This window comes from Myodes glareolus, chromosome 21 (genome assembly GCF_982192425.1).
Source record: "Myodes glareolus chromosome 21, mMyoGla1.1, whole genome shotgun sequence".
Taxonomy (NCBI): Eukaryota; Metazoa; Chordata; class Mammalia; order Rodentia; family Cricetidae; genus Myodes; species Myodes glareolus.
In genome coordinates, this window is record NC_142046.1 from 39,374,034 (window position 1) to 39,396,272 (window position 22,239).

General features: G+C 39.9%; 1 protein-coding gene across 3 annotated transcripts in view; it reads left to right on the top strand.

The window, feature by feature from the left end:
• Gpd2 (glycerol-3-phosphate dehydrogenase 2) overlaps window positions 1-22,239 on the top strand; it is a 146,977-nt gene that overhangs the window by 72,071 nt on the left and 52,667 nt on the right. For all 3 annotated transcript variants that reach the window (XM_048426342.3, XM_048426341.3, XM_048426343.3), the window contains exons 4-6: window positions 3,836-3,960; window positions 5,267-5,364; window positions 6,399-6,562. In XM_048426342.3, coding sequence (XP_048282299.1) covers window positions 3,836-3,960; window positions 5,267-5,364; window positions 6,399-6,562 — 387 coding nt within the window. The remainder of the gene's footprint in view (window positions 1-3,835; window positions 3,961-5,266; window positions 5,365-6,398; window positions 6,563-22,239) is intronic.

Below are 22,239 nucleotides of genomic sequence, written 5' to 3' on the forward strand. Positions count from 1 at the left end.
TCATCTTTCCCTCTCCTCTTTCATGGTTTCATTATACATCTCAGGCTAGTGTGGAACTCATAATTCTCCAGCCTCAGTGACCCAGGTCTGGAATGACTAATGACAGGTGATATTAGTAGGATTCGCTGGCCTCTGAGTTGGCCTCTGCCTACGATAGGCCCTCGCTCTCACTCCCCCATCTCCATCAAGGCTCTGTGAACTCAGACTTTGCTGAAGGCTGCCTCATCAGAAGTGATCAAAAACTAAATTGGGGTGTTAGAGATGGCTCAGCAGTTCAGAATGCTTACTGCTCAGGTTTAGTTCCTGGCACCCACATGGTAGCTCAAAACTATCCGTAACTCCAGGGGATCCGATATCTCTCCTGACCTTTTGTGCTCCTGTGCTACTGCACAAATGTGGTGCACATACATACACCAAGGGAGAAACACACACACACACACGCACGCACACACACACTAAAATAAGTCAAATATGAAGGGGGGAAAAGAAACCTTAACTGGACATCACCATTCCTTCTACAGGAATTTTATTACCAGTCAATCCCTTCGCAGATTTGAGTGGCTTAAAGAGGAATGCATGTTTCATGTCTGTTGGGGAGGTTGGGAGTCACAGCGAGCTCTGAGTGTCCACGGGTGGTGCATTTTCTGTGACTCCCTCACATGCTTCCAGCAGGGTTCAGTTTCCTTAGCTGCTAGACTGTGGCCTGGACTCCTCGTGACCTGTCATCTGGGGCCTCCTGGGTCCTTACATGCACTGCATGACAACTTCCTTCACTAGAGCAAGTGCTGGCGCGTGTAGTGAGGTGAGGAGGGGTGAACTTCATGAGTCTAGGGAGCAGCTTGCCTTCAAGGCTGCCATGTTCTTCTGCTCAGGAGGGGGACACTGCGCACAGCCACACTCAAGTGAGGACTGTCTGGCAGGTCTAAGATCACAGCCTGGAGAACTGCCCAAATAGGAAGCAGAGGTTGGATACCCTCTTCTTGTCCTCTCAGGCTCACTTCCCTGGTACAGGCATCTTGATGCAATAATGGTGATGCTAGGGTTTCAAGAGAGGCACATTTTAAATAATGTGGCTCCTAAATACCATCTGAAAGTCAACTCCCTCGTCTGATCTTCAACTGAAGAAAAAAAATGGACCAATTTAGAATGCCAAAAGAACTCTGTCGGACTTACTAAGTGAAGGTGGTAGAGTATGTGCCGAAGGGGTTGGTGAATGTGACTTTGAGTATGTGCAGTTCTGGGTTCATGCCCTGAATTCAGGTTCTGATCTGCAGGAAGACAAGAGGATTCTTGTCTCGGAAGAAGGCCCTGGCAGCCCTCTGCTGCTCTTTATTTGTTTGCCTGAGCAGAGCCCCTTGGCAACTGGCCCGTGCCCCACTCATATCCAATGTCTGTACTTGGGCTCTCAGTACTTTTTGAAATATGCACAAACAGCCAGAATAAATTAAGCATGGGTAATGTTTTAATAATTTAGGGTATTGCAGAACTTTTTCTGACATATATGCTTAAAATGAGTGATGTCGGTCCATTTTACTTGTAATTTCTGTTGTTACTACTAGGTAGGACATTGATATTGAATCAAAAATCACTTCTTTTTTCTTTCTTTCTTTCTTTTTTTTTTTTGAGACAGGATTTCCTTGTGTAGCCTTGGATACCCTTGAACTAACTCTGTAGAACAAGCTGGTGTCAGATTTCCAGAGATCCTCCTGCCTCTGCCTCCTGAGTGCTGGGATTAAAGGCATGCACCACCAGAGTTTGGTGAAAAAATGTCTACTTTTCAATCTTCACTGCTTCCAAATATTTTGTGCTTTTAAGTTATGGGAATTGTTCTGGTTTTATGATGGCATTTCCATTCAATTTTTAAACTGTTAAAAGTTATAAAAGCAACCCTTTGACACTAAATGGCTCTGAACCAGATATATGAACTTCCTCTCATCCTAGCAGTGAGGGTCCAAATTACTTCCGCCTCATATTATGATTGCAATTGGATTCCATGACATTACCCATTGCCTAAGGGGGTAACCAGCCCTGAGGTCTTCCCAGTGGTGTCCATGGCTGTACACCACAGGACTTGTGAATTTTAAGAACTCACTTGGTGTGTGATATTAACTTGAAGCATTGCTTGCCATCTGCAGTCTTGAAAAGGCCGGCGTGTCTCTGTAAGACAAGTGATGGAGTATGTTTATCTGTCTATTGTGTTATTTTCATTGGTCAATAAAGAGACTGCCTTGGCCCCTTGATAGGACAGCAAATTAGGTAGGCGGAGAAAGCAGAACAGAATGCTGGGATGAGGGCTATGAGCCAGCCACCAGGTCAGACATGCCGAATCTTTCCCGGTAAGCCACACCTCGTGGTGCTATACAGATTATTAGAAATGGGTTAATATCAAGATATGAGAGTTAGTCAGTAACTAACTCTCTAGAGATAATGGGCCAGGCAGTGCTTAAATGAATACAATTTGTGTGTTGTTATTTCCGGGGCTAAGCTAGCCATGCAGGAGCCGTGTGGGACGAAAAGCAGGCCTGCCCGCAGCTCCTCACTACAGACAAGAAAAAAAAATCAGAAGTAGATTTTCACCCTATGAGATTTGTAATACTCTTCGGTTAAAGGGGAGAGGATAGCCTCTAGAATGTGCCTATATTTTCTTCGTGTGTGTGTGTGTGTGTGTGTGTGTGTGTGCATGTGCATGTATACATTTGCATGTGAGCACAGGTTCCTGCAGAGGCCAGAAGTGGACATTATATTCCAAGGAGCTGGAGTTACAGGCAGTTGTGAACCACCCGATTTGTGTGCTGGGAACTGAATTTAAGTCCTGTAAAAGTAGCAAGTGCTTCTAACTACTGAGCCCGGAGAGTGTTTCCTTTTTCCATGGATCCTCTGCGCTGGTTCATTTGTCCTAATTTGTATTTCTTTTTAATCATGAAATAGTATCATCAGCAAAGACTTTAAATTGCACTGTAAATGCAACAGTAGAAGTTCTTTGATTTTTGAATCTTTATGTTTAGGTGTGTGAGTGTTCATGTGTGCAGAGTCAGGGGACAATCTTGTTTGAGGCAGCGTGGCTTCTGTTGCTTACCACTGCATGCAGCAGCTATTTGGTTCGTGAGTTTCTCGGATACTCCTGTCTCTGTAAGTGTGCTGGGATTACAGATCTGTGCCACCTCGTTCATATTTTTGTGCGTTCTGGTGACTGAACTCAGATCCCCATGCTTGTACACTTGTGTGAGAAGCCCTTTACCCCTTGAATCCCTTCCCCACATTCCCATCATGTTTTATCATGTGGAAGCCCCCACCTGCCTGTGTCCCAGCATAACCACTCTATGGCTGCCTCACTGTATCCACTAGATAACCCCTCAGGCACATTTGCAAGTAGGAGACAGCACACAGAAGGAGTCAGGTTAGTTTTGATGGTGAATGCATTGCAATAGCAGAGTGCAGGGATGGAGCAGTTTGCCTCAATAGGGAAGGACAGGTGTGCATGCTGAGGGCTGTGTGACAACACCCATTTCCATGTGGGAAAAGAGGGTGTCGCCCCCCCCCCTTGACCCCCTAAATACTCCAGAGAACCTTGCTGCCATGAAACTGTACTGTAATGTTTTCTAAGTGTGATTCATTCACAGTTTAATATGCTGCTAGTTCTGCCTTGGCTTTTCCCTCAGGAAGAGCCTAAAATCTCTTCATTATAATATAGACGGTGTACTGCACTTTGAATACAAATTTATCCATGTTCAGACTAATTTTTCCAGTGATTGTCTCTACCCTGGAGAAGTGCCTTTAATGAATTACATACAAATTGTGTAATTTAAGAAGTTAATTTGGTTTTCTGGTTACACAGGACTAAAAACAGCCCTTGTAGAGAGAGATGACTTCTCATCGGGGACCAGCAGCAGAAGTACCAAATTGATCCATGGTGGCGTGCGATACCTCCAGAAGGCTATCATGAAGTTGGATGTTGAGCAGGTAATTGTGTATGCTGGCTGTTAAACAAAAATTGCCACTATGCTTTCTCTACCCAATTAATTCAGGCCTTTTTTTTTTTTTTAAATGGCTTTAAACATTTCTTCCTGTTCAGAATTCCTGTTTAGTGTATGCTGCTGGGTTTCCTTTCATGAGAGGTGTGCCAGTTCGTTCTGTATCGTATCACGTTTATGGGTAATCAGGGGCTCTTTCTGTACAAGCATGTCAAAGTCGCAGATTTACAGAATCGCTTTTGGAAGTGCTGCCTTTTAACCATCGTGATTGGGCTTTTGCCAGTGGCCACCACATTGCTACTTCTGGGCAGTTTCAGGGGAGCCGTGCTGTAATGCAGACGGAGTGCCAAATTGGTCTCTTGGCTGTGGCTGCGATCATGCACTCATATTGTCGCTGACATATTCTTCAGGAGAAAAAAAAAAACGATCTGAGTCACGCTTTTCGTGTGTCACACTTATTGTGTCCAGTCTGCCATCATTTGAAAACTGCCAAGGCCGTGTGGAAAATGACATTTCCCAGAGGGGTGAAAAAAATCAGCTTCCCTCCATAGCTGCTTTTCTTATGAGGAAAACACAGTAGTGAGGACTTGCCATTGTCAAGTTCTGAGTCTGGCCCCCTTTCTCGCCTTGACAAGTCAGCTTTGAATCTGTCCCCTTTTCCTGTGTCTCTCTTCAGCACCTGTGATGGATGCAAAGAAAGCAGCGCGGGCTTCATGATCCGCCGATTTCAGATGTGTTCTGGCTGATTTTGTCCATATCTGCAGCCGTATTGTCATGTGTCAAATTCGTATTATAATAATAGTGCCAGCTCTTTAGGCAAGTATAATGAGGGCCCCAGGAGTCAAGACAAAGCCTTCGTTACCATCTGTAAGATAGCTGTCCAGGGCTCCATATCATCTTTGCTAGGTTTAGGGAAGGCAAGAGAACTTTCCATGTTTTTGAGCAATCTGTTATCTCTTACCTGGAGAAAACATTCCGGGGAACTAAGAAAGGGGACAATCCAGAGAAAGCAAGATAAATGGTTACAATAATCTTGTAACTCAAGTCAGGGAAATATCTTACACCTGGGAACTCTGACAGCATGTTTTTCTCCTATGCAAATACAGTTAAGGTTTCTAAAAAATCTTTGAGGTTGACAGCATGATGTATTATTAGAGATTTGATTAGGAGGGAGCGCGCCTCGCTCGGAGGTGGAAGGTTTCTGTATATCAATCAGTTGGCAGGGTGTCTATTTGCCATTTGAAAATATTATGATCTGTTACTGCCAAACTCATTTTCTCTGTTTTGATTTTCAGTATAGGATGGTGAAAGAAGCCCTCCACGAGCGTGCCAACTTACTAGAAATCGCTCCCCACTTATCAGCCCCGTTGCCTATAATGCTTCCAATTTACAAGTAAGCCTTTGCTATCACCTGTGGGCTACGTGCTTATCTGAGGTCAGCAGAGCCATGTGGCTCTCGTGGAAACAATACTTTCGTGTGTATTTCTTAATGTGGTTTTAATTGGTCCTAATCTTTAATGCGTTTCAAATACTTTCTTTGGTGTATTTAAAAATATAGGTCTTACATACTCTCTGTGGACATATGTCTAAGGGCCAGGTTTCGAAGGCAAAAAGGTTGAGTTTTCTGTTTATAATGAATGGAATCTTATTCCAGGTTTTCGGAGTTCATAGGTGAACAGCTGTGTTTACTTTAAAGCATTTGAATGAGGTCATATGTGCAGCATGAAATGTGATTCCCTGTCTCCCCCTCCGCCCCCCCCCAAAAATTATCCTAACACAAAATCAGAAGCAACTCAAAACCCAACTAGCTATACTGGGCCATTTTTATTATCCAAGTTCACATAGATAAAATTCATCTGGAAGGTGTGACTACACACAATCAAACTCATTCCCCTAATGGTAGAACTGTGTGTGAAGTTGCCCTAAGTGGGAGACAGGCACAGTAACACAGAAAGGTGGATTATGTAATTTTTTAAGTTACACGGGTGGTGTAGGACTGGAGACAGACTTAGTCATCCAGCCCGTGTTTAGTTATAGATTGCTGAGGGCCTCTTCAACCTGGGTGTAGATTACGTTACCAAGGCCTCCAACCTACATTGGTTGGATCCATTTCTAGACCTGAGACCCAGGCATGGGTGTTTATTTTGAATGCACCTGAAGAATTCTCAGATGCAGCAGGCACCAGGCGTGGAGTTGGTCCTAAACTCTCGTTGGTTCTCTCCTGCATGGCAGCTGAGCCCCTGTAAGAAGCAGCTGTGCAGGCTCAAGTTTTTTATTTACTTATTTATTTATTTCCCCTTTCAGACCACTACTTCTAGGTATGCCTTTGCTTTCCCTAAATGGCTTTCCTTGTAATTTAAGGTGACATTCTATAATGTTATACTATGTTTCTAAAAGAACACCCCTTCCTCCCTGCTTATGCTGTAGGTGGTGGCAGCTGCCTTATTACTGGGTGGGAATCAAGCTGTACGATCTGGTTGCCGGAAGTAATTGCCTGAAGAGCAGTTACGTCCTCAGCAAATCCAGAGCCCTGGAGCACTTCCCCATGCTGCAGAAGGACAAGCTGGTAGGAGCCATCGTCTACTATGATGGTATGTGACATTCCTTTCCTTTGTCTGAGATAGTTTGCTGTCCAGTGGTGACCCCAAGAGTGCTCTGACCCTTCTAGTACACTGCAGTGGAATAGGTTTGCATTCTCGCTTTTAATGTTAACTTCATGCTACAAACAAACGTACCCACAGCTATTTTCTGTCTCAGTACTGGCTGAAAAACTATCCATGGTACTTTGTTTCTTCTTTCTTTTAATTAATTAAAATATTTTTAATTTTTTTTAATATTTTTAATTTTTAAAGATGTTCCAGATCAGGCTGCTCTGGAACTCACTATATAGACTAGTCTGGCTTCACAGTTGTGGCAATTCTCCTGCCTCAGCCTCCAAAGTGCTGGGGTTACAGGTGTGCACCGCGGTACCTGGCTATTTGTGTTCTACATTGTTTTTCCTCTTTGACTCCTACTCCTGTCTCATGGTTGGTTTGGCCCATTTCTCATAGCGATGGATTTCACTCCACCCTCATGCCATTCAATTTCTTCTGTGCTCGGCAGTGAATACTTGCCTTATGAATATATTATGATGTTGAAAGCAGCTGAGGATCTGTTAGATTTTCTAGATGAAACCTCTATTTTCAAGGGGTTATAAACCTAGAGAAAAATGCCCCTGGGGCTGAAACTGACATGTTTTTGTTTTGCATAGGACATACCATTCTTGAATGTGTAAAATATGTGTTGAGGGTAGATGAACAGTGAATCTGTTAAACCAAACTTTTGTGTTTTATTATGTATTTGCCTGCTGGTAGACATTTTCTGACCCGACTTTATGTCCATTTGCTATGTGTTCAATGTGAATTCTGTTCTGTATATGTGTACACAATATAATTTGTACATTTTTATTTGAGGAAACTAAACAGTAAATTTCCGGATAGACCACAACCAACAGCAACAATACAAACCAGTACAACCAAAGCTGTTTATGGATCTTCATTTGTCATTTTAAAGTGTATACAGGACTAGAAAATAATGCAAGAATATTTATTTATAAGAAAACTAGCTGGACACAGGTGATGGTATGTGTTGAAAAGATTTAGAAATTTTACGACACAGAGACATCTCAGACTCTGAACCTCAATGGTTCTCCCCCCCCCCCCCCCATTATGTGGTCGTTATATCTGGTGTTAGATACATAAATTTTAGCACAAGGGAATGTTTTTTGATTGTGTTGTTTTAGATTGTTTGATGCATATGTTTATAATGTGACGCTATATCTGCTTTTAAGGTCATCTTTCCTTTTCTTCTTCTTTTTTCCCCCTTTTGCTTTGTCCCAGCGTCACTCTTCTGAATCAATTCAGCTGTCTGGCAGGCTTTTATATATAAATGCAGAACGTATATGTGCAAAAGTGGCAATAGGGACCAAACTTAAGAAAATGTCCTAGGAGCAACAATATAAGAAAAATGTTAAGGGTCTTCGACAGACATTAAAAGCTGGAAAATTAGCAGTTTGTCGGGCTTTTCAGCATCCGAGACACCACAGGGGAAGGCACTTAACTACTTTTTTGGTGCCCTTGATGCAACCTACATGTTAAAGGACAAGCTTCACTGTGAATCTGCTTTCTCTGCAACAGACCCTTAATATTAATCCATTGTAGTTTATTGGGTGATTACTGTAAAGAGGCTTCTGGCCCAGGAGGAGTAGCGATTCCGTAAATAGCATCCCGCCTATGCTCGTGTGGAAATGCTTGTGGCCTTGTCTGTCTCTTACTTCTTCCTCCCACACAAACCCTTCCGAATTTGTACCCATTGGAGAATATTAATGTCGTATCTGGGCTCATGTCTGTCTTGGTTTGACTTTATTATGAGTAAATTTTTGCTGTGGTGAATCCAGGGAAAATCTGTGTTTTATAAAGCAGAGGAAACATCCTATCAGAATGAAAGAGGAAAAGTTTCTCTAATTCAGAATAAATTGATCTTTATACTTGCTTAGAAGCTACAGAAATAGAAGTTGAACAAAAATTATTGAAAATTCCTTTAGAAATAATTTCAAATAGATGTTTCTAAATTGTTCATCTTACATCTTTAATGGAGGAAGTGAAAAATAATTACTCTGGTGACTTGAAATCAAATATTTGCCTTTTCACTTTGTTCTAAAATTATTCAGACTGTAATATATAATATTGAAGGTGAGACAAAACAAAAATATAAGAGGCAGAATTATTCATTTGTTCTCACAATGTACTCACAGATCTTGACAATTCCTGTTTTATCCACTATGATATGATGAGCAGACTGTGTCCTTGTGAAAATAAGGAGGAAAGAGACACTAAGGCAAAGGAATTCAATGCACCAAACTACTTTCTCAGAAGTGGAAAAGAAAACCCTAGTCTTTGACTCAAAGCATTTTGAGAGAAAACAACCACGACAGAGCTGTATGTATACTTTACAAACGTTTCATTACTGAATAATCTCTTGTTCACAAGTAACCATCATGCGGGCTCATGCACATGGCTCATTGGCTAAGAGCACTTACTTCAGAAGCATTAAAACCTAAGATCTCTAGCATTCAAGTAAATAGCTAGACATGGCCTTGTGTACCTGTGATCCTGGGAGGGAGGAGTGGGAACGGGCAGAAACAGGATTGCTAGGGCTTGCCTGACCAGCCAGCCTAGCCTTCCACCCTCCACCTCCCCCAAAAAAGAACAACAAATTAAGAAAAACCTACCAAGCTCCAGGCTCCATTAGAGCCCCTGTCTCAAGGGAATAAGGTGAAAGCAACTGAGTGAGATGCTGGTGTCTTCTCTGGCCTCTGCACAGACATACATGCCACACACACATGCAAAGAGAAAAATGAGGAACCATTGTGTTACAAGACCATAAAACAATCCAGTTATTTCAAAATGAATTCAGGCCTGAAGTAACTTTAAAATCCATGCTTACATTCATATACAGTTACCTATTTTAACGTAAACAGAAACAAATTCTAGAATTCCTACGTAAAGAGACTCTTGATCCTAGTGAGAAGATCATGCATATTCATAAAATGAAGTTTTCAATGATGTCAGAGTTGTATTAACTACGAACTCTCATTAATAATGCATCAACAGAGTTACATCGGCCACTGTGACTATGACGCCTTGGAAACATAGTGACCTGGACCAGTCGACTTTGTCATGAAGTTGGCCTAGGGGTTGTTATAACCTTTAAGGTCTGTTCACTACTGAACTGTTACAGCTTAAAGGCGTACATCTAGAGGTACAAATATAAAAAGATTTTGTCCTTATTTTATCCTTTTAATTTTGAATTACAGTCTCATCCTGTAATTCGGGCTAGTCTGGAACTCACTTTGTAGACCAGGCTAGCCTTGATCTCACAGCGAACCACCTGTTCCTGCCCCCTGAGGTCTTGTATTAAAGGTGTGCTCCACCATACCTGGCCCAAAAGGTTTTAATTACTTAGAGCCATAGTTAGTCTTAAATAAATTCTGATAGCTACTGCATATGATTAAAGCAAAATAAATTACTCCATAAAACTTCCTACGAGTAGTGGAATACATCTTTCTTGCATTTTGCTTGTTTGTTTTTGTTTTCAGAGGCATGCTCTTCCTCTATGGTCCAGCATGGCCTTGACATCTTCTCCCTACTCCCTGCCTCCGCACTGCTGGTTTCGCAGGTGTGCTCCAGCACACATAGCTCCCCACACTTCCTGATGTTCTCTTATGGACATTTTTGGGTATGGCATAAGTATGACCCACTGTGATATTTCACTGTTAACTGTTAAAAGACAAACTGATACATATGGAGGAATAACTGCTATCTTTTTAAATGTAGGCAGAGTAAATGTCAAGTTCCTCAGTAAAATCCATACGAAATGAAGGATACAAGTCACATACCAGTTTTTCCTCCAGTTACCATTTCTTATATTCTTTATTGAAAATATATAATTCATGCCCTAGCTTTCTCTCCGAACCATAGCCCCATGTCTCCTGAAGCTCCTGATCCACGCTGCGAGAGACCTACTAGTTAGATCATCCTGGGTACAGTGTGTGCTGTAAGAGTTCCCCGGTAGAAAGAGTGGTGTCCAAGCCATTCTCTAAGAAAGCGGAAAAGGGTTGAAAGCGTCTCTGCTTAGGTGCTTGGCAGTTTGTTAGGTTATGTGACTGCTGCCGGGGCGTAGTCTGGTCTTGAGGAACTTATTTCCTCTTCTGTCAGCTTTAGTCCAGTCTTGTAGTTCCTCACAGTGGTGGCACATCCTCGTGATCTCCCAACATGGGAGACAGACAGCAGGATCAGGAATTCAAGATCATATTCCGCTACATACTCAGTTCTAGGCCAGCCTGAGTTACATAAGACCTTGTCTTCTTTGTGTGTTTGTGTTTTGAGACCAGTTCTCGCTATGTAGCTTTGGCTGGCTTAGAACTCTCAGAGATCTGCCTGCCTTTGGCTCTGCAGTGCTGGGATTAAATGCATGTGTCACCACACCCAAGGCCATGCCTGCAAAATAAAAATACTAGTTCTCAGAGTGGATTCCTGTTGCCACTCGAGTTGGACTTTAGTCATCCAATCCTCTGCACAGAAAATGAGATATAATTAAAAATCATTAAATATTTAAGGTCATTAAATAACTCCATTAAACCTCTGTGAAATGAAATCGAGGGACAAAGTTATAGTTTTAAATTTTTCCTTTCTGCCAATCAAGACACCGACAGAGAAAGATGTCTGTTACTGTATACCTAACAATACTCATAAATGCACCTTATGCACGTATGAAAACAGCAACCCGAGGAAACTGTGTTTTCTTTCCCAGTGTAAATAAAAGGTGGTTACAGCCATGTTTCAAAGGGGGAATTAAAGGCTATCGCTGACTAGAATATTCATTTCTATTCCAGTTTCAAACTCACAGCATACAAAGATGCATTCAGCTGGTGAGAGAGCAAAGCCAATTTAATCTTTGGCTCCCCTGAGGTAACTGTAGTTCATGGTCCTGCCCCCACTCCAACCTCGGCTATAATCCCTGGCTCCTGGAGGTAAAAATTCACTGAAGTGAGGAAAATTCTGCAGCAGGATATAATGATCCAAAATGACAGGGACAATAATGACAATGAATTTCATGTCTCCCAGTCATGAGCTGAAGATGCTTGAGTAGGCTGACGTATACAATTAAATTGTTACAGGTACAGCAGGAGATTGCAGTTAGCTGTGCGCTTTGGGGAAATTGTGCCTCTGGCAAAAGGCAGATTGTGGCATCTAGCCTCTTTGTTAGGAACAGCCTATTACTCCTGTAGGCATGCACCGAGACTGTGCGCGTTAATAAAAGAAAGCCCAAGTTAAAGACAAGTCTTTTAAGGTGTTTATCTGCTTTGAAAGCTTAAAGGAAAACCAATTACTCAATACCTCAAAGGTGATTTTCTTTCCTTCCTTTTTTTTAATGTTTCTTTTTAATTCATTATGTTTCCTCCCACCCCCTAATTTAGTTCCTGGAACACAAATGAAATCAAAATGTATGATACCTGTAAGCAAAGAGGTTGATCTTCTTGGGTGTTACCTACTTTAACACAGAGACGCACTGACTTCTCCAGAGTAATGGAAATAGGCTGGCTAGATAACTGAGCGTCGTTGATTTATGAAGTTTGGACTGCTTTTGCTGTTTAACATAGCTCTCTAACCTGGAACGTTGTCTCCCAGGTGGAGAGGGTGAGCCTCATTTACTGTGTTTTAGGAAGAACACGCTATAACTCCTTGATTTTTTACAATCAAATTCTTTAAAATTTCTACTTTTTTTGTGATTTAAATGTGTATAGCTTATGAATACAGTGGTCTATGTATGTGATTTAGAAAGAACCATTACAGTTCAGGCTATATACTGATATTCATTTTACTTTTGAGGTACTCAATTTTTCACTTTTTGGTCACTGTGGCACTAATCATTTTATTTTTTGATATCTTGTTTATTTAAATGTTTCCAAGATAAATATATCAAGAGAAAAAATATTGAAATTTGAAAGGTGAACATTTCCAGTTCTATAACTGTTGATTATAGGGATAACTGGAAAGAAACCAAGGTATTGATAAGAGGGATATTTTCTATGGCCACACTTCCCTGAATGTACCTTCATCTGGAGTAGAGGGCTATGTCATCTTGGGGTCTCAGATAGTCAAAATTTGGTATAATATAATAAAAACTTGTGAATACTATTTGTACTGTAGTGTGTTAAGTGAAAAAAATCCATCAAGTTCTATTTACAAATAATCCCCATGGTTCTTACCATTTTCAGACTCTTATTATGGAAAGTTTAAAATTACATGAATAGTTACACATAGAATAGAATAGGGCCTATATATTCTATATGTAAGTAATAGAGCATAGTAATACAGACTCTGGAATTTCCAACCAGGCCTAGCGCCCATCATATTACCAGCACTGAAGCTGTCTGGGATTCTCCCACACGCTATCGGTCTTCCTGTTTCCTAGCTATGGATCCGTCTTTTGTTTAGTATCTTAGCACACAGACATTTTTTTTTTAAGGAAAATACTATTTAGTTTTGTTTTTAAATTTTGTGAAGTAATTATTCAGTGTGCTGTGAAAGTTGCCACAAAGCCTTTGCGGAGCAGATGGATGCACAGTGAGAACTAGATCCGGGCACTGTCGTTGTATGTGACCCAGACCGTCCTTACATATGCCCACCAGGAGAAACATACAGAGAGCTTCCCCAAATCACCGCAGCTGAGTGAAGAAATGGGAGTAGGGGAATTAGCCATCGAAACACAAATGGATGATTTATCTCAATTTACAAAGTGGAATTAAAGCAGGCTTGAAAGTGGATGAATGGACTGTGAACTGAACCGTGTGGAGAGGAGTCTTAGAAACAGGATGGTGCAGTTTGGTTAATGTTACTTTGGACAGCTGCTCAATAAATTTACCGTAGTTTGAACCACACACTGTGTGTATCTGTGAATTAAGCTATTGATACTGAACTGGGCGGTGGTGGCACATGCCTTTTATCCCAACACTCAGGTGGCAGAGGAGGTAGTTCTTTGTGAGTTCGAGGCCAGTGTCGTCTATAGAGTGAGTTCTAGGATAGCCAGGGACTACACAGAAAATTCCTGTCTCAGAGAAAAAAAATAAAACAAACAAAACTAGTCTATGATATCTAACTTTATAGACTATTTTGAAGTTTAAATAAGCAAATAAATGAAAAAAACTTTAGAGACAAGTCATTTTTCAAGTATTGCAATTGGTTCTATGGTTACTGTACCACATTTCTATTTTTTATTGAGGATGTTCTGAAGTGAGTGTTAGTTCTACAAGCATCCACTTGTGTATTTAAATTTTCAAGATTTTCCCAAAAAACATTTGCCAAACCTCTTTAGGGAAAAGCACTGTGCCTATGAGCATGTTCCAAATAAGAGATAATGTTTATAATTTCAGGATTTAAAACAAGATGTTTTCAAAAAGCTTCCTTTAGAATTATTTGCCTTTTGATGTCAATTTAAAGCATGTTTGTTTTCTTAATATTTTGTCCATATTTACACTTGTAAATTAACTGCATAGTTGTTCATCTTGATTTCCTACTGTCCCCTTTCCTGTTGCATTTCTCTCCTTGTTTTCTGTGGCTTACATAAATGGAGCTGACATCATTGCTCATATAGCAGGCATTTTTTTTTTCCTTGTGCCCTCAAATGCTGCCTTTTTGCCATTCAGTGTATCTGGATACCAACTAATGCTAAATGAAATTTGACATATCCCCCTAAGAAACAAAACTTATAAACTGTGGCTTCAAAGGAAACCTTGAATAAATAGGACACACTCTGTCCACCCAGGCTAACATCCAGCATATGCTTCAGCTTCCTGATGACGGGGCAGAGCTGCAGAGCCCCCAGGAAACTTGGCAATGGTTTATTGCTCACTTGGCAAGCATGTATTAAACACCAGGCTTTCATTCTCTTATAGTCATTTACACACACACACACACACACACACACACACACACACACACACACACACGTAGACCCGATCAGGTGTAACATCCTGAGATAGCAGTCAACCATATTTCACCTTGTATATAAAAGTCCAAAAACTCCTAAAGACTCAGTGTGTATAAAGTCGCCCGAGTGGATAGATCTGGTGGGTTCAGGAGAAAGCTCTCTTCCTCTCCCACTCTTGCTCAATGGCCCTTGGGTAAGGGGAAAAAAAGGATCAAAGGCAAAAGCTATTATGTTATAAACCTGTGCATTTGCCCTCTCAGTTTGCGTATTTTTCCTAAAGTAAATATGGAATCTATTAACTAGTCATTGTATCTGCCAGTAACACAACATTATGAACCTATGGGTTTTTGAGATAATTTACTACATATGTGGCAGATATTTTGTCCAACTCTTCGCCCTTATGACCAACAGTGTTTTTGCCTTTGTATAACAGTATGCTTTCTAAGTGATTTTCCTAAGTCATTTTAGTCAGCCCACCCTATGTATGTAAGCTGAGATAGGATATTATGATCCATGTATTTAAGGAAGGAAGGGAGAATATAGCTAAATATTTGGGTTAATGTTTTGGATACATGAAGTTGTGAAGGTATTGGCTAGTTGAAATAACATGACAGATGAAGATTATACTAGAATGACTTCTATCCATCTTTGTTCCCTTCTCATTGCCATGATAAAGCACATCACCAAAGGAACTGTAGGGGAAAGGGCTCGTTTTGGCTTACATTCTACAGGTATCTGTCATAGCCAGAAAGATATCATAGGTAAGGAAAGTATTGGTGGCAGGGACAGGAAATTGGCTAATCACAGAGAGTAAAATGGCGAGAAGGAGGTGGGCTATGAAAACTGGAGACTTCGCCCCAGTGGCCCACTTCCTCCAAGTGGCTCTCCTAAAGGGTCTGCAACTTGTCCAGGCAACACCAGCCTGGAACCAAGTGTTCAAATACTTGAGCCCATGGGGATCATTTCACATGCAAATCACAATTAGTTCTTTAATTCATCACACACTTAAAAACATAATGAGGCGCTGAAGCAATGGCTGCTTTTCAGAGGAACTGCATTTCATCGCAAGCACCCACATGGCAGCTCACAACTGTTGCTAACTCAGTCCCATGGCCTTTGAGCCCTCTTCTGGCACCTGGGGGCACTGTGTGCATGTAGTGCACAGTCATACATGCAGGCAAAACATACATATATGCAAAATAATAACCTTCATTTTTCTCTCTTTCGTTCCCTCCCTTCCGTTTTTGTTTTTGTTTTCTTTGAGACGGTTTCTCTGTGCAGTCCTGTAACTCACTCTGGATCAGGCTGGCCTCAAACTCAGAAATCTGCCGCCTCTGCCTTCTGAGTGCTGGGATTAAACCATATGCCACCATATCCCCCACATTTCTTTAAAAATTAGAAAAAAAGAAACTTCAACAAGGCATGTTTTTATTATCTATAGAAAAGAAATGAGAATAATACAATACAACAACTGCTCCTTTCCAAATTTACAAGCTAATTTATGGCCAATCTTCATCTGTGTTCTGTTTTCTCCTCTCTAGAACTCCACAAATGTTAAATTCAAAAATAATCTGTATTGATAGTTCCTTGCACCCTTCTTGGGACCTGAACCCAGGGCCTTCATTGTGCATGCTGTGCAAGAACGGTATTGTTGAGTTATAGCTCAGTCGTTAGTCTATGCCCTTAAAGGTAAAGATTCTATTTTAAACAAAACCACAATTCAGTGTTTAACAATGTCTTAATATCTAGTATCTGGTTTCATTCACATATCCTTTGTAGCTACATAATTTTAATAGACTTTTGAATGAGAATTCAATTTATAAATCAGACAAAATTTCCCAGAGATAATGGGGGCATGCCAATAATGTCAGAGGTGAAGGCTGATTGTTGTCTGAGGTTTCTGTCCTACCTGGTTTCCGCAGTCATTAAGTCCTAAAGAAATCACACAGAGGTCTACATTAGTTATAAACTGATTAGCCCATTAGCTCAGGCTTCTTATTAACTCTTACAACTTATATTAGCCTATTATTCATGTCAATGTTAGCCACGCGGCTCTGTACTTTATTCAGCGAGGCAGTCACATCTTGCTTCTTCTGTGGCATGTCTGCAGATTGAGCTTCCCTCTTCCCTGAATTCTTGTTGCCCCACCTCTACTTCCTACCTGGCCACCCAACCTATACTTCCTACCTGGCTACTGGCCAATCACCATTTATTTAAAATATAAGTTACAGTGTACAGATCATTATCCCACAGCAGCTGATGGTTGAAATAAGAAGCCATCATGGGTAACACTTTTTTTTCTTCATTTACAAAGCAAAGCAAGGAGTGAATGTAGTTCAGAAGCAGGGGACTTGCATCAGTGTACAAAGACTGGGGCCTGATTAACCGTATCTCTAAAAATAGGGGAAATTCTAAAAAGAGCCTCACATACTATGTGTGCTTTCAATTTTATCACCATGGAGCCTGAGTCACAAGAATTATGAGTTTGGGGTCAACCTGTGTTACAAAGAAAGGGCCTCCCTGTTTCAAAAGACTCACCAGCAAACAAAAAACACAGAGAAAATGCACTCTAGATAGATAAAGTTTAAGAAAAAAATGGGGCTAGAGAGACAGGTCAGTGATTAGGAGCACTTGTTCTTGCAGAGGACCTGAGTTTGGTTCCCCGCCCCCATATGGTGAGGCACAGCCATCTGTTACCTCAGTTCCAGGGTATCTGATGTCCTCCCTGACCTCCATGGGCAACAGGTACGCATGTGGCGCATACACACCTACACACGCACACATACATATGCACATACACATACATACCTGCACACAGGCAAAACACTCATATATGTAAAATAAAATTAAGTTTAAAATATATTGAATTAAGGTAGCCAGGCTTGCTTGGCATCAGGTACTTTCAGCATTAAACCATCTAACTTCCCCCACCTTCACTCCTCTCTCTCTCTCTCTCTCTCTCTCTCTCTCTCTCTCTCTCTCTCTTTTCCTTGTCATCCTCTCCTCATGTTTCTCATCACATGGCAGGCATGGATTTCTTACAGGATACTCAGATTTCTTCATTGGCAGCTGGCTTATGTCACAGAACACATAAGGGGCCAAAAGCAGATTTCTCTTGAAATCATAGTGTCACTTTTATACCTTCCTAACTGAATTGAGTCCCAGAGGCCACCAGATTTAAGGATCAGGATGATACAAGAGGAAGAAAAACAGAAGGCAGAGTTTATTGGGTAGAGAAGGAGTGGCTTTGCTGACACCTTTTAAGGAAGCACAATCAAACTGTTTTGCCAGAAATCCTCTAGCAGGGCATGTGGGTATCTGCTACATATGTTTGGATCTCTTCTTCAGCTATTGTTGCTTAGCTAATTGGAATATTCCATTAGAGCTCGGGGGATTTAAAAATAGATCTTTTCTGATTCTGTTTTTATTTATTAACTCAGTTAATTATAATTTCCCTGCTTCAAACTTTTGCTTCATTTAGAAACCTTGCATATAGGTATACCCTGTTTTGCTTCTTTCCTTTTATTTATGAGTGTTCAAAAGTAATGGCAAAGTAGTTTTCCATTGTTTTTGTAAAAGTATTGAAATTGTTTCAAGTCATGACCTCTTTTTCATTAATTGTTGTTTTATATATATATAAACAACATATATACACACACACACACATACATAGACATAAATATAGATAGATTAGGTATGTGTGTGTTTTATAAAGTCTAAAGGTTTATATCTAATTTATCCTTTATCTTGCTTTTTTTCAGTCTGGCAAGTTCACTGGTCCCTTTCCTATGGGTCCTGCATGTACAGTTTGTACAACATACCATCAAGCAGTCTAGGCAAGAGCAGTTTCTTGCCCAGATGGCTAGCCTTGTCACATTGAAGGCAAATATCATAATGAATTTTCTTAATGTTTACCAACCTCTCTGAAGTAATTGTTGCTGACAGAAGCAGACTTTTCTTCTCACTGTGAAGGCTCAGTTCTTAAAACATTTTAAATGCCATATTCTGTAGGTCTTTGAAGTGTTGAAGATTAGATTAATAAATAGTCATCTGTAATACTCAAACTTTGTATTCATGTTAATTGGGTTTGCTAGAGGTACAGGGATATGTTTCAGATAGATAGGTATTCAAATCTTTCAAAGACCTACAAGAATATGGCATTTAAGTACCTTAGGATTCTGTTGGCGTGAGACAAGATTGCTCCTGGCAGCACCGATCTATTCCCAAGAGAATATTGGGCACTGAAGACACTCCATTTGGAGCTTGTTTTCTTCTTGGCAAACTGGCCTTTGGGCAAAGAACTGCCCCTACCTCAACCTCTGACAAAATACACGTTGTCCTGATTGGATAAGAAGGGTACAAGCAAAAAGATTGCCAATCTTTACCAAGACAGGGTAAGATGGCTTTTCAAATTTTCCTGTCTCTGAAAATGGTCTGTCAGTTACTCTAGGCCTTAGCCAAAGTTGGTTGCCCCAACATTGCAAATGAGACCTTGGGTGATTGCCTAGGTAGCCAGTTGTCTCCGTCATTTCTTGTACCTTTTGGAAGTTGCTTGATTGCACTTTCTGTTTACTCAAGTAATATTATTTTCCTTCTCAGGTCTTTGATGGGGTTGAAGACTAGATAGTCATAGTTACTTTCCTCTCATGACTTAGCCAAGCCATTTCTAATGTAAAACTTAGACTTCTTAAGATAGGATAACTATTGAAACATTTAGCATATGTTTCTTGCTTGGTGTTCATGCTGGTTGTAATTCCAATTTTAAACTTGATATTTGTTCTTATTGTATGTAGTTTTGTATTGGGCTTAGAACTCTTACTTAGATGAAAGGGAGAGGTGCTGTGGGAACTTCTTCAATCAATAGCCTTTCAGCAGCCCACTTTGGGCATGGTCTTATGTACTATAACTGCAGACAAAAAGTGTATGAAAGTTTCTTGGCTGCTGATTTTTATTACAGTTCCCAATGCATGCAGAGGACTGCAGATTGCTATTCTTTCTGTGAGTTTATCCCCAGATAAATAAACGTTTGTTATGATCTGGGCTATTGTGGAACTCATTTGTACGCCTACAAAACACAATTTAATTTTATTTTCACTTTTATTACTGTCATTAGGGTATGTATCAATGAACACATGTAAATCATTCTGATTTGAAGATACATCACATAGTTCCTGTTATTGTGGTTTTGCTACCAAGTCAATTAGCAAAATCCATTTTATTTTTGCTTTAGACCATTATAGATATGTCTTCTTAAAGTTATATTTTAAAATTACATAAAATACAAGGCTTAAGAGTTAAAGCCAATGATTATTCAAACAGGGAGAGATTTTTCTTTCTAATTTTCCCTTTCTTCTCAAAGTTAATAATTATTTTACATATGTGTATGTGTGCTCATGTGTGTGTGTATGTACACGTGTGGTACATGTTTGTGCAGGTATGCATGTCCACTAAAGTGTCTTTCTCTATTGCTGTCTGCCTAATTCTTCTGAGACATGGTCTCTCACTAATCGGGTTGTAGAATGGTAGCCAGCAAGTCCCAGTGATCCTCCTGTCTATTTGCTACTATGTTGGAATAACAAACACTCATGGTCATGCCTGGCTTTTTAATGTGAGGGCTGTGGATTCAAACTCAGGTTTTCATGCTTACATAGAAAAAGCTCTTACTTAACCACCTTCCCAAGCTCCTAATATTTAGTCTTAGAATTTTAATATATTCTTTAATTATGAATAATAGTGGAAGATACTCATTATCAGCCTCTGGCCTCCACACTCAAGTTCATACATGACTGTACTTGTACAGGCATGTGTGTACGTGCACCACACACAATAGCCATGTGTACACAGTGTTGTATATGGATCAGTAAACCATACAGCTGAATTATTTTTCATTTGATAAATGAAAATGAATCTTGCTTCCTTTCTTCAGATGCCATAAAAATGGCACATCTACCAGGTTCATCTCTATAGAAAACTTAAAATTAGTCTTTGAGTCTGAAATGCTATTATTATCATTATATAAAATATGCTCTGATTTGTTTAAATTTGCTAAAACCTAGTTCATATCATCTGCTTGTGCTGAATGCCAATCTCCTTAGTCAGACTCAATGCTCATGTTAATTATAGTCTTTTGAATAGGTGGGCCGGTCTTACACTAATACATAAAATTATATACTTGTTGGAAAGATCTCATTTTGATATGGACCATATAATAGTACATTTAAAAATTTTTAGAGATGATGCTAATTAATTGTAGTTTGAGGTTAAGATTTGAAGATTCAGGAGGCTTCCTCCTTTTGTTTTAGAGACCTTGGGGAAAATACATGGTCAGGTATAGGCCATGCTCAGAGTGCTGCATTTTGAAACTTAATGTAAATTTGCAGTTGTATTCATCTCAAAGTACTCCTTCAGAAATACAGTATTTGAAATTTAAAGACACAAATAGAAGATAAAATACTGTAATAATTGATCATCAGGAAACTGTAAGGATTGGTATTTAAGGAACTGATTTTTTTTTACTTCATTATATAGTTTAATGCCTAGTTACCTGTTGGTGGGATTGATAAGCGTTCAAGTTCTAACCCCTTTTAATGTTAGTACTAGCAGCCTTTCTGGGTAATCCATTGTATTTGTCTAGGAAAATGCTTAGCAAAGGCAGAAAGGGGGTGGGGTTCAAACAATCCATTTTGGAGTTCTGCCGATGGTGGGTAACAGCTGTCTCGGTGGAACAGAAGGTCAGACTAGTAATACGCACTTGGCCTCCTACGGAACAGCAATAATAGCAAGAGTGTTAGTCCAGTTCCAAAACCCTATACTGCAGTTTCAATTACCCTTCTATAAGCAAGCACTAGACATGTAATAGGAAGCTGTAAAAGATGGCGCCAGTGGCACCTTCCTTGGTTAAAGGCTCTGGCCACCCAATGATGACATAACTGGGTTTGCTCCCTGGAACCCACATGATGGCAGAAGGGAGAACTTACTCTGCAAAGTTGTGCTCTGACCTCCATACTCGAAGTGTGGCAGGTACCCTCTTTACATAATAATAATAATAATAATAATAATAATAATAATAATAATAATAATAATGAAAGTAAGTCTAAAATAAGGTCAGTTGTGCAAAAGTCACTGAGACCTAACCCTTGTGAATATAAATAACACCTTGACAGATTATACTCTACTGATTATACAAGATTTATTTCCAGATAACAGTTTTCAAAGCAGTTTGATTAGTTACTCAGATCATACTTTACATTAAGAAAATACTTGTTAGATTAGTCACAGAAAGCATGAGCTACATACCATCTACTTTTAAAAGCTCAACTTTGTTTATGAACATGACTGTACAAGCAAACATGCTAGTTATAAGAGATATATATGTCTATTATGTAAAGCAAGATCATATTCAACTATACACATATAAACATGCTAGCTATATGAAATATGTATGTCTTATGTAAAGCAAGATCATAAACATGACTGTACACATAAAAACATGCTAGCTATATGAAATAGGTATGTCTGTTACATAAATGAAGATAATAAACATGACTGTACACATTTAAAAATGCTGATTACATGAAATATGTGTGTCTGTTATCTAAAGCTAGATCATACTCATGACTGTACACATACAAACATGCTAGTTAAATGAAATATGTATGCCTAGTATGTAAAGTAAGATTAATATTTTAAAAAAAATTTTCTAGTGTATTTTTTTCTCATTATACCTATGAGTAAAATT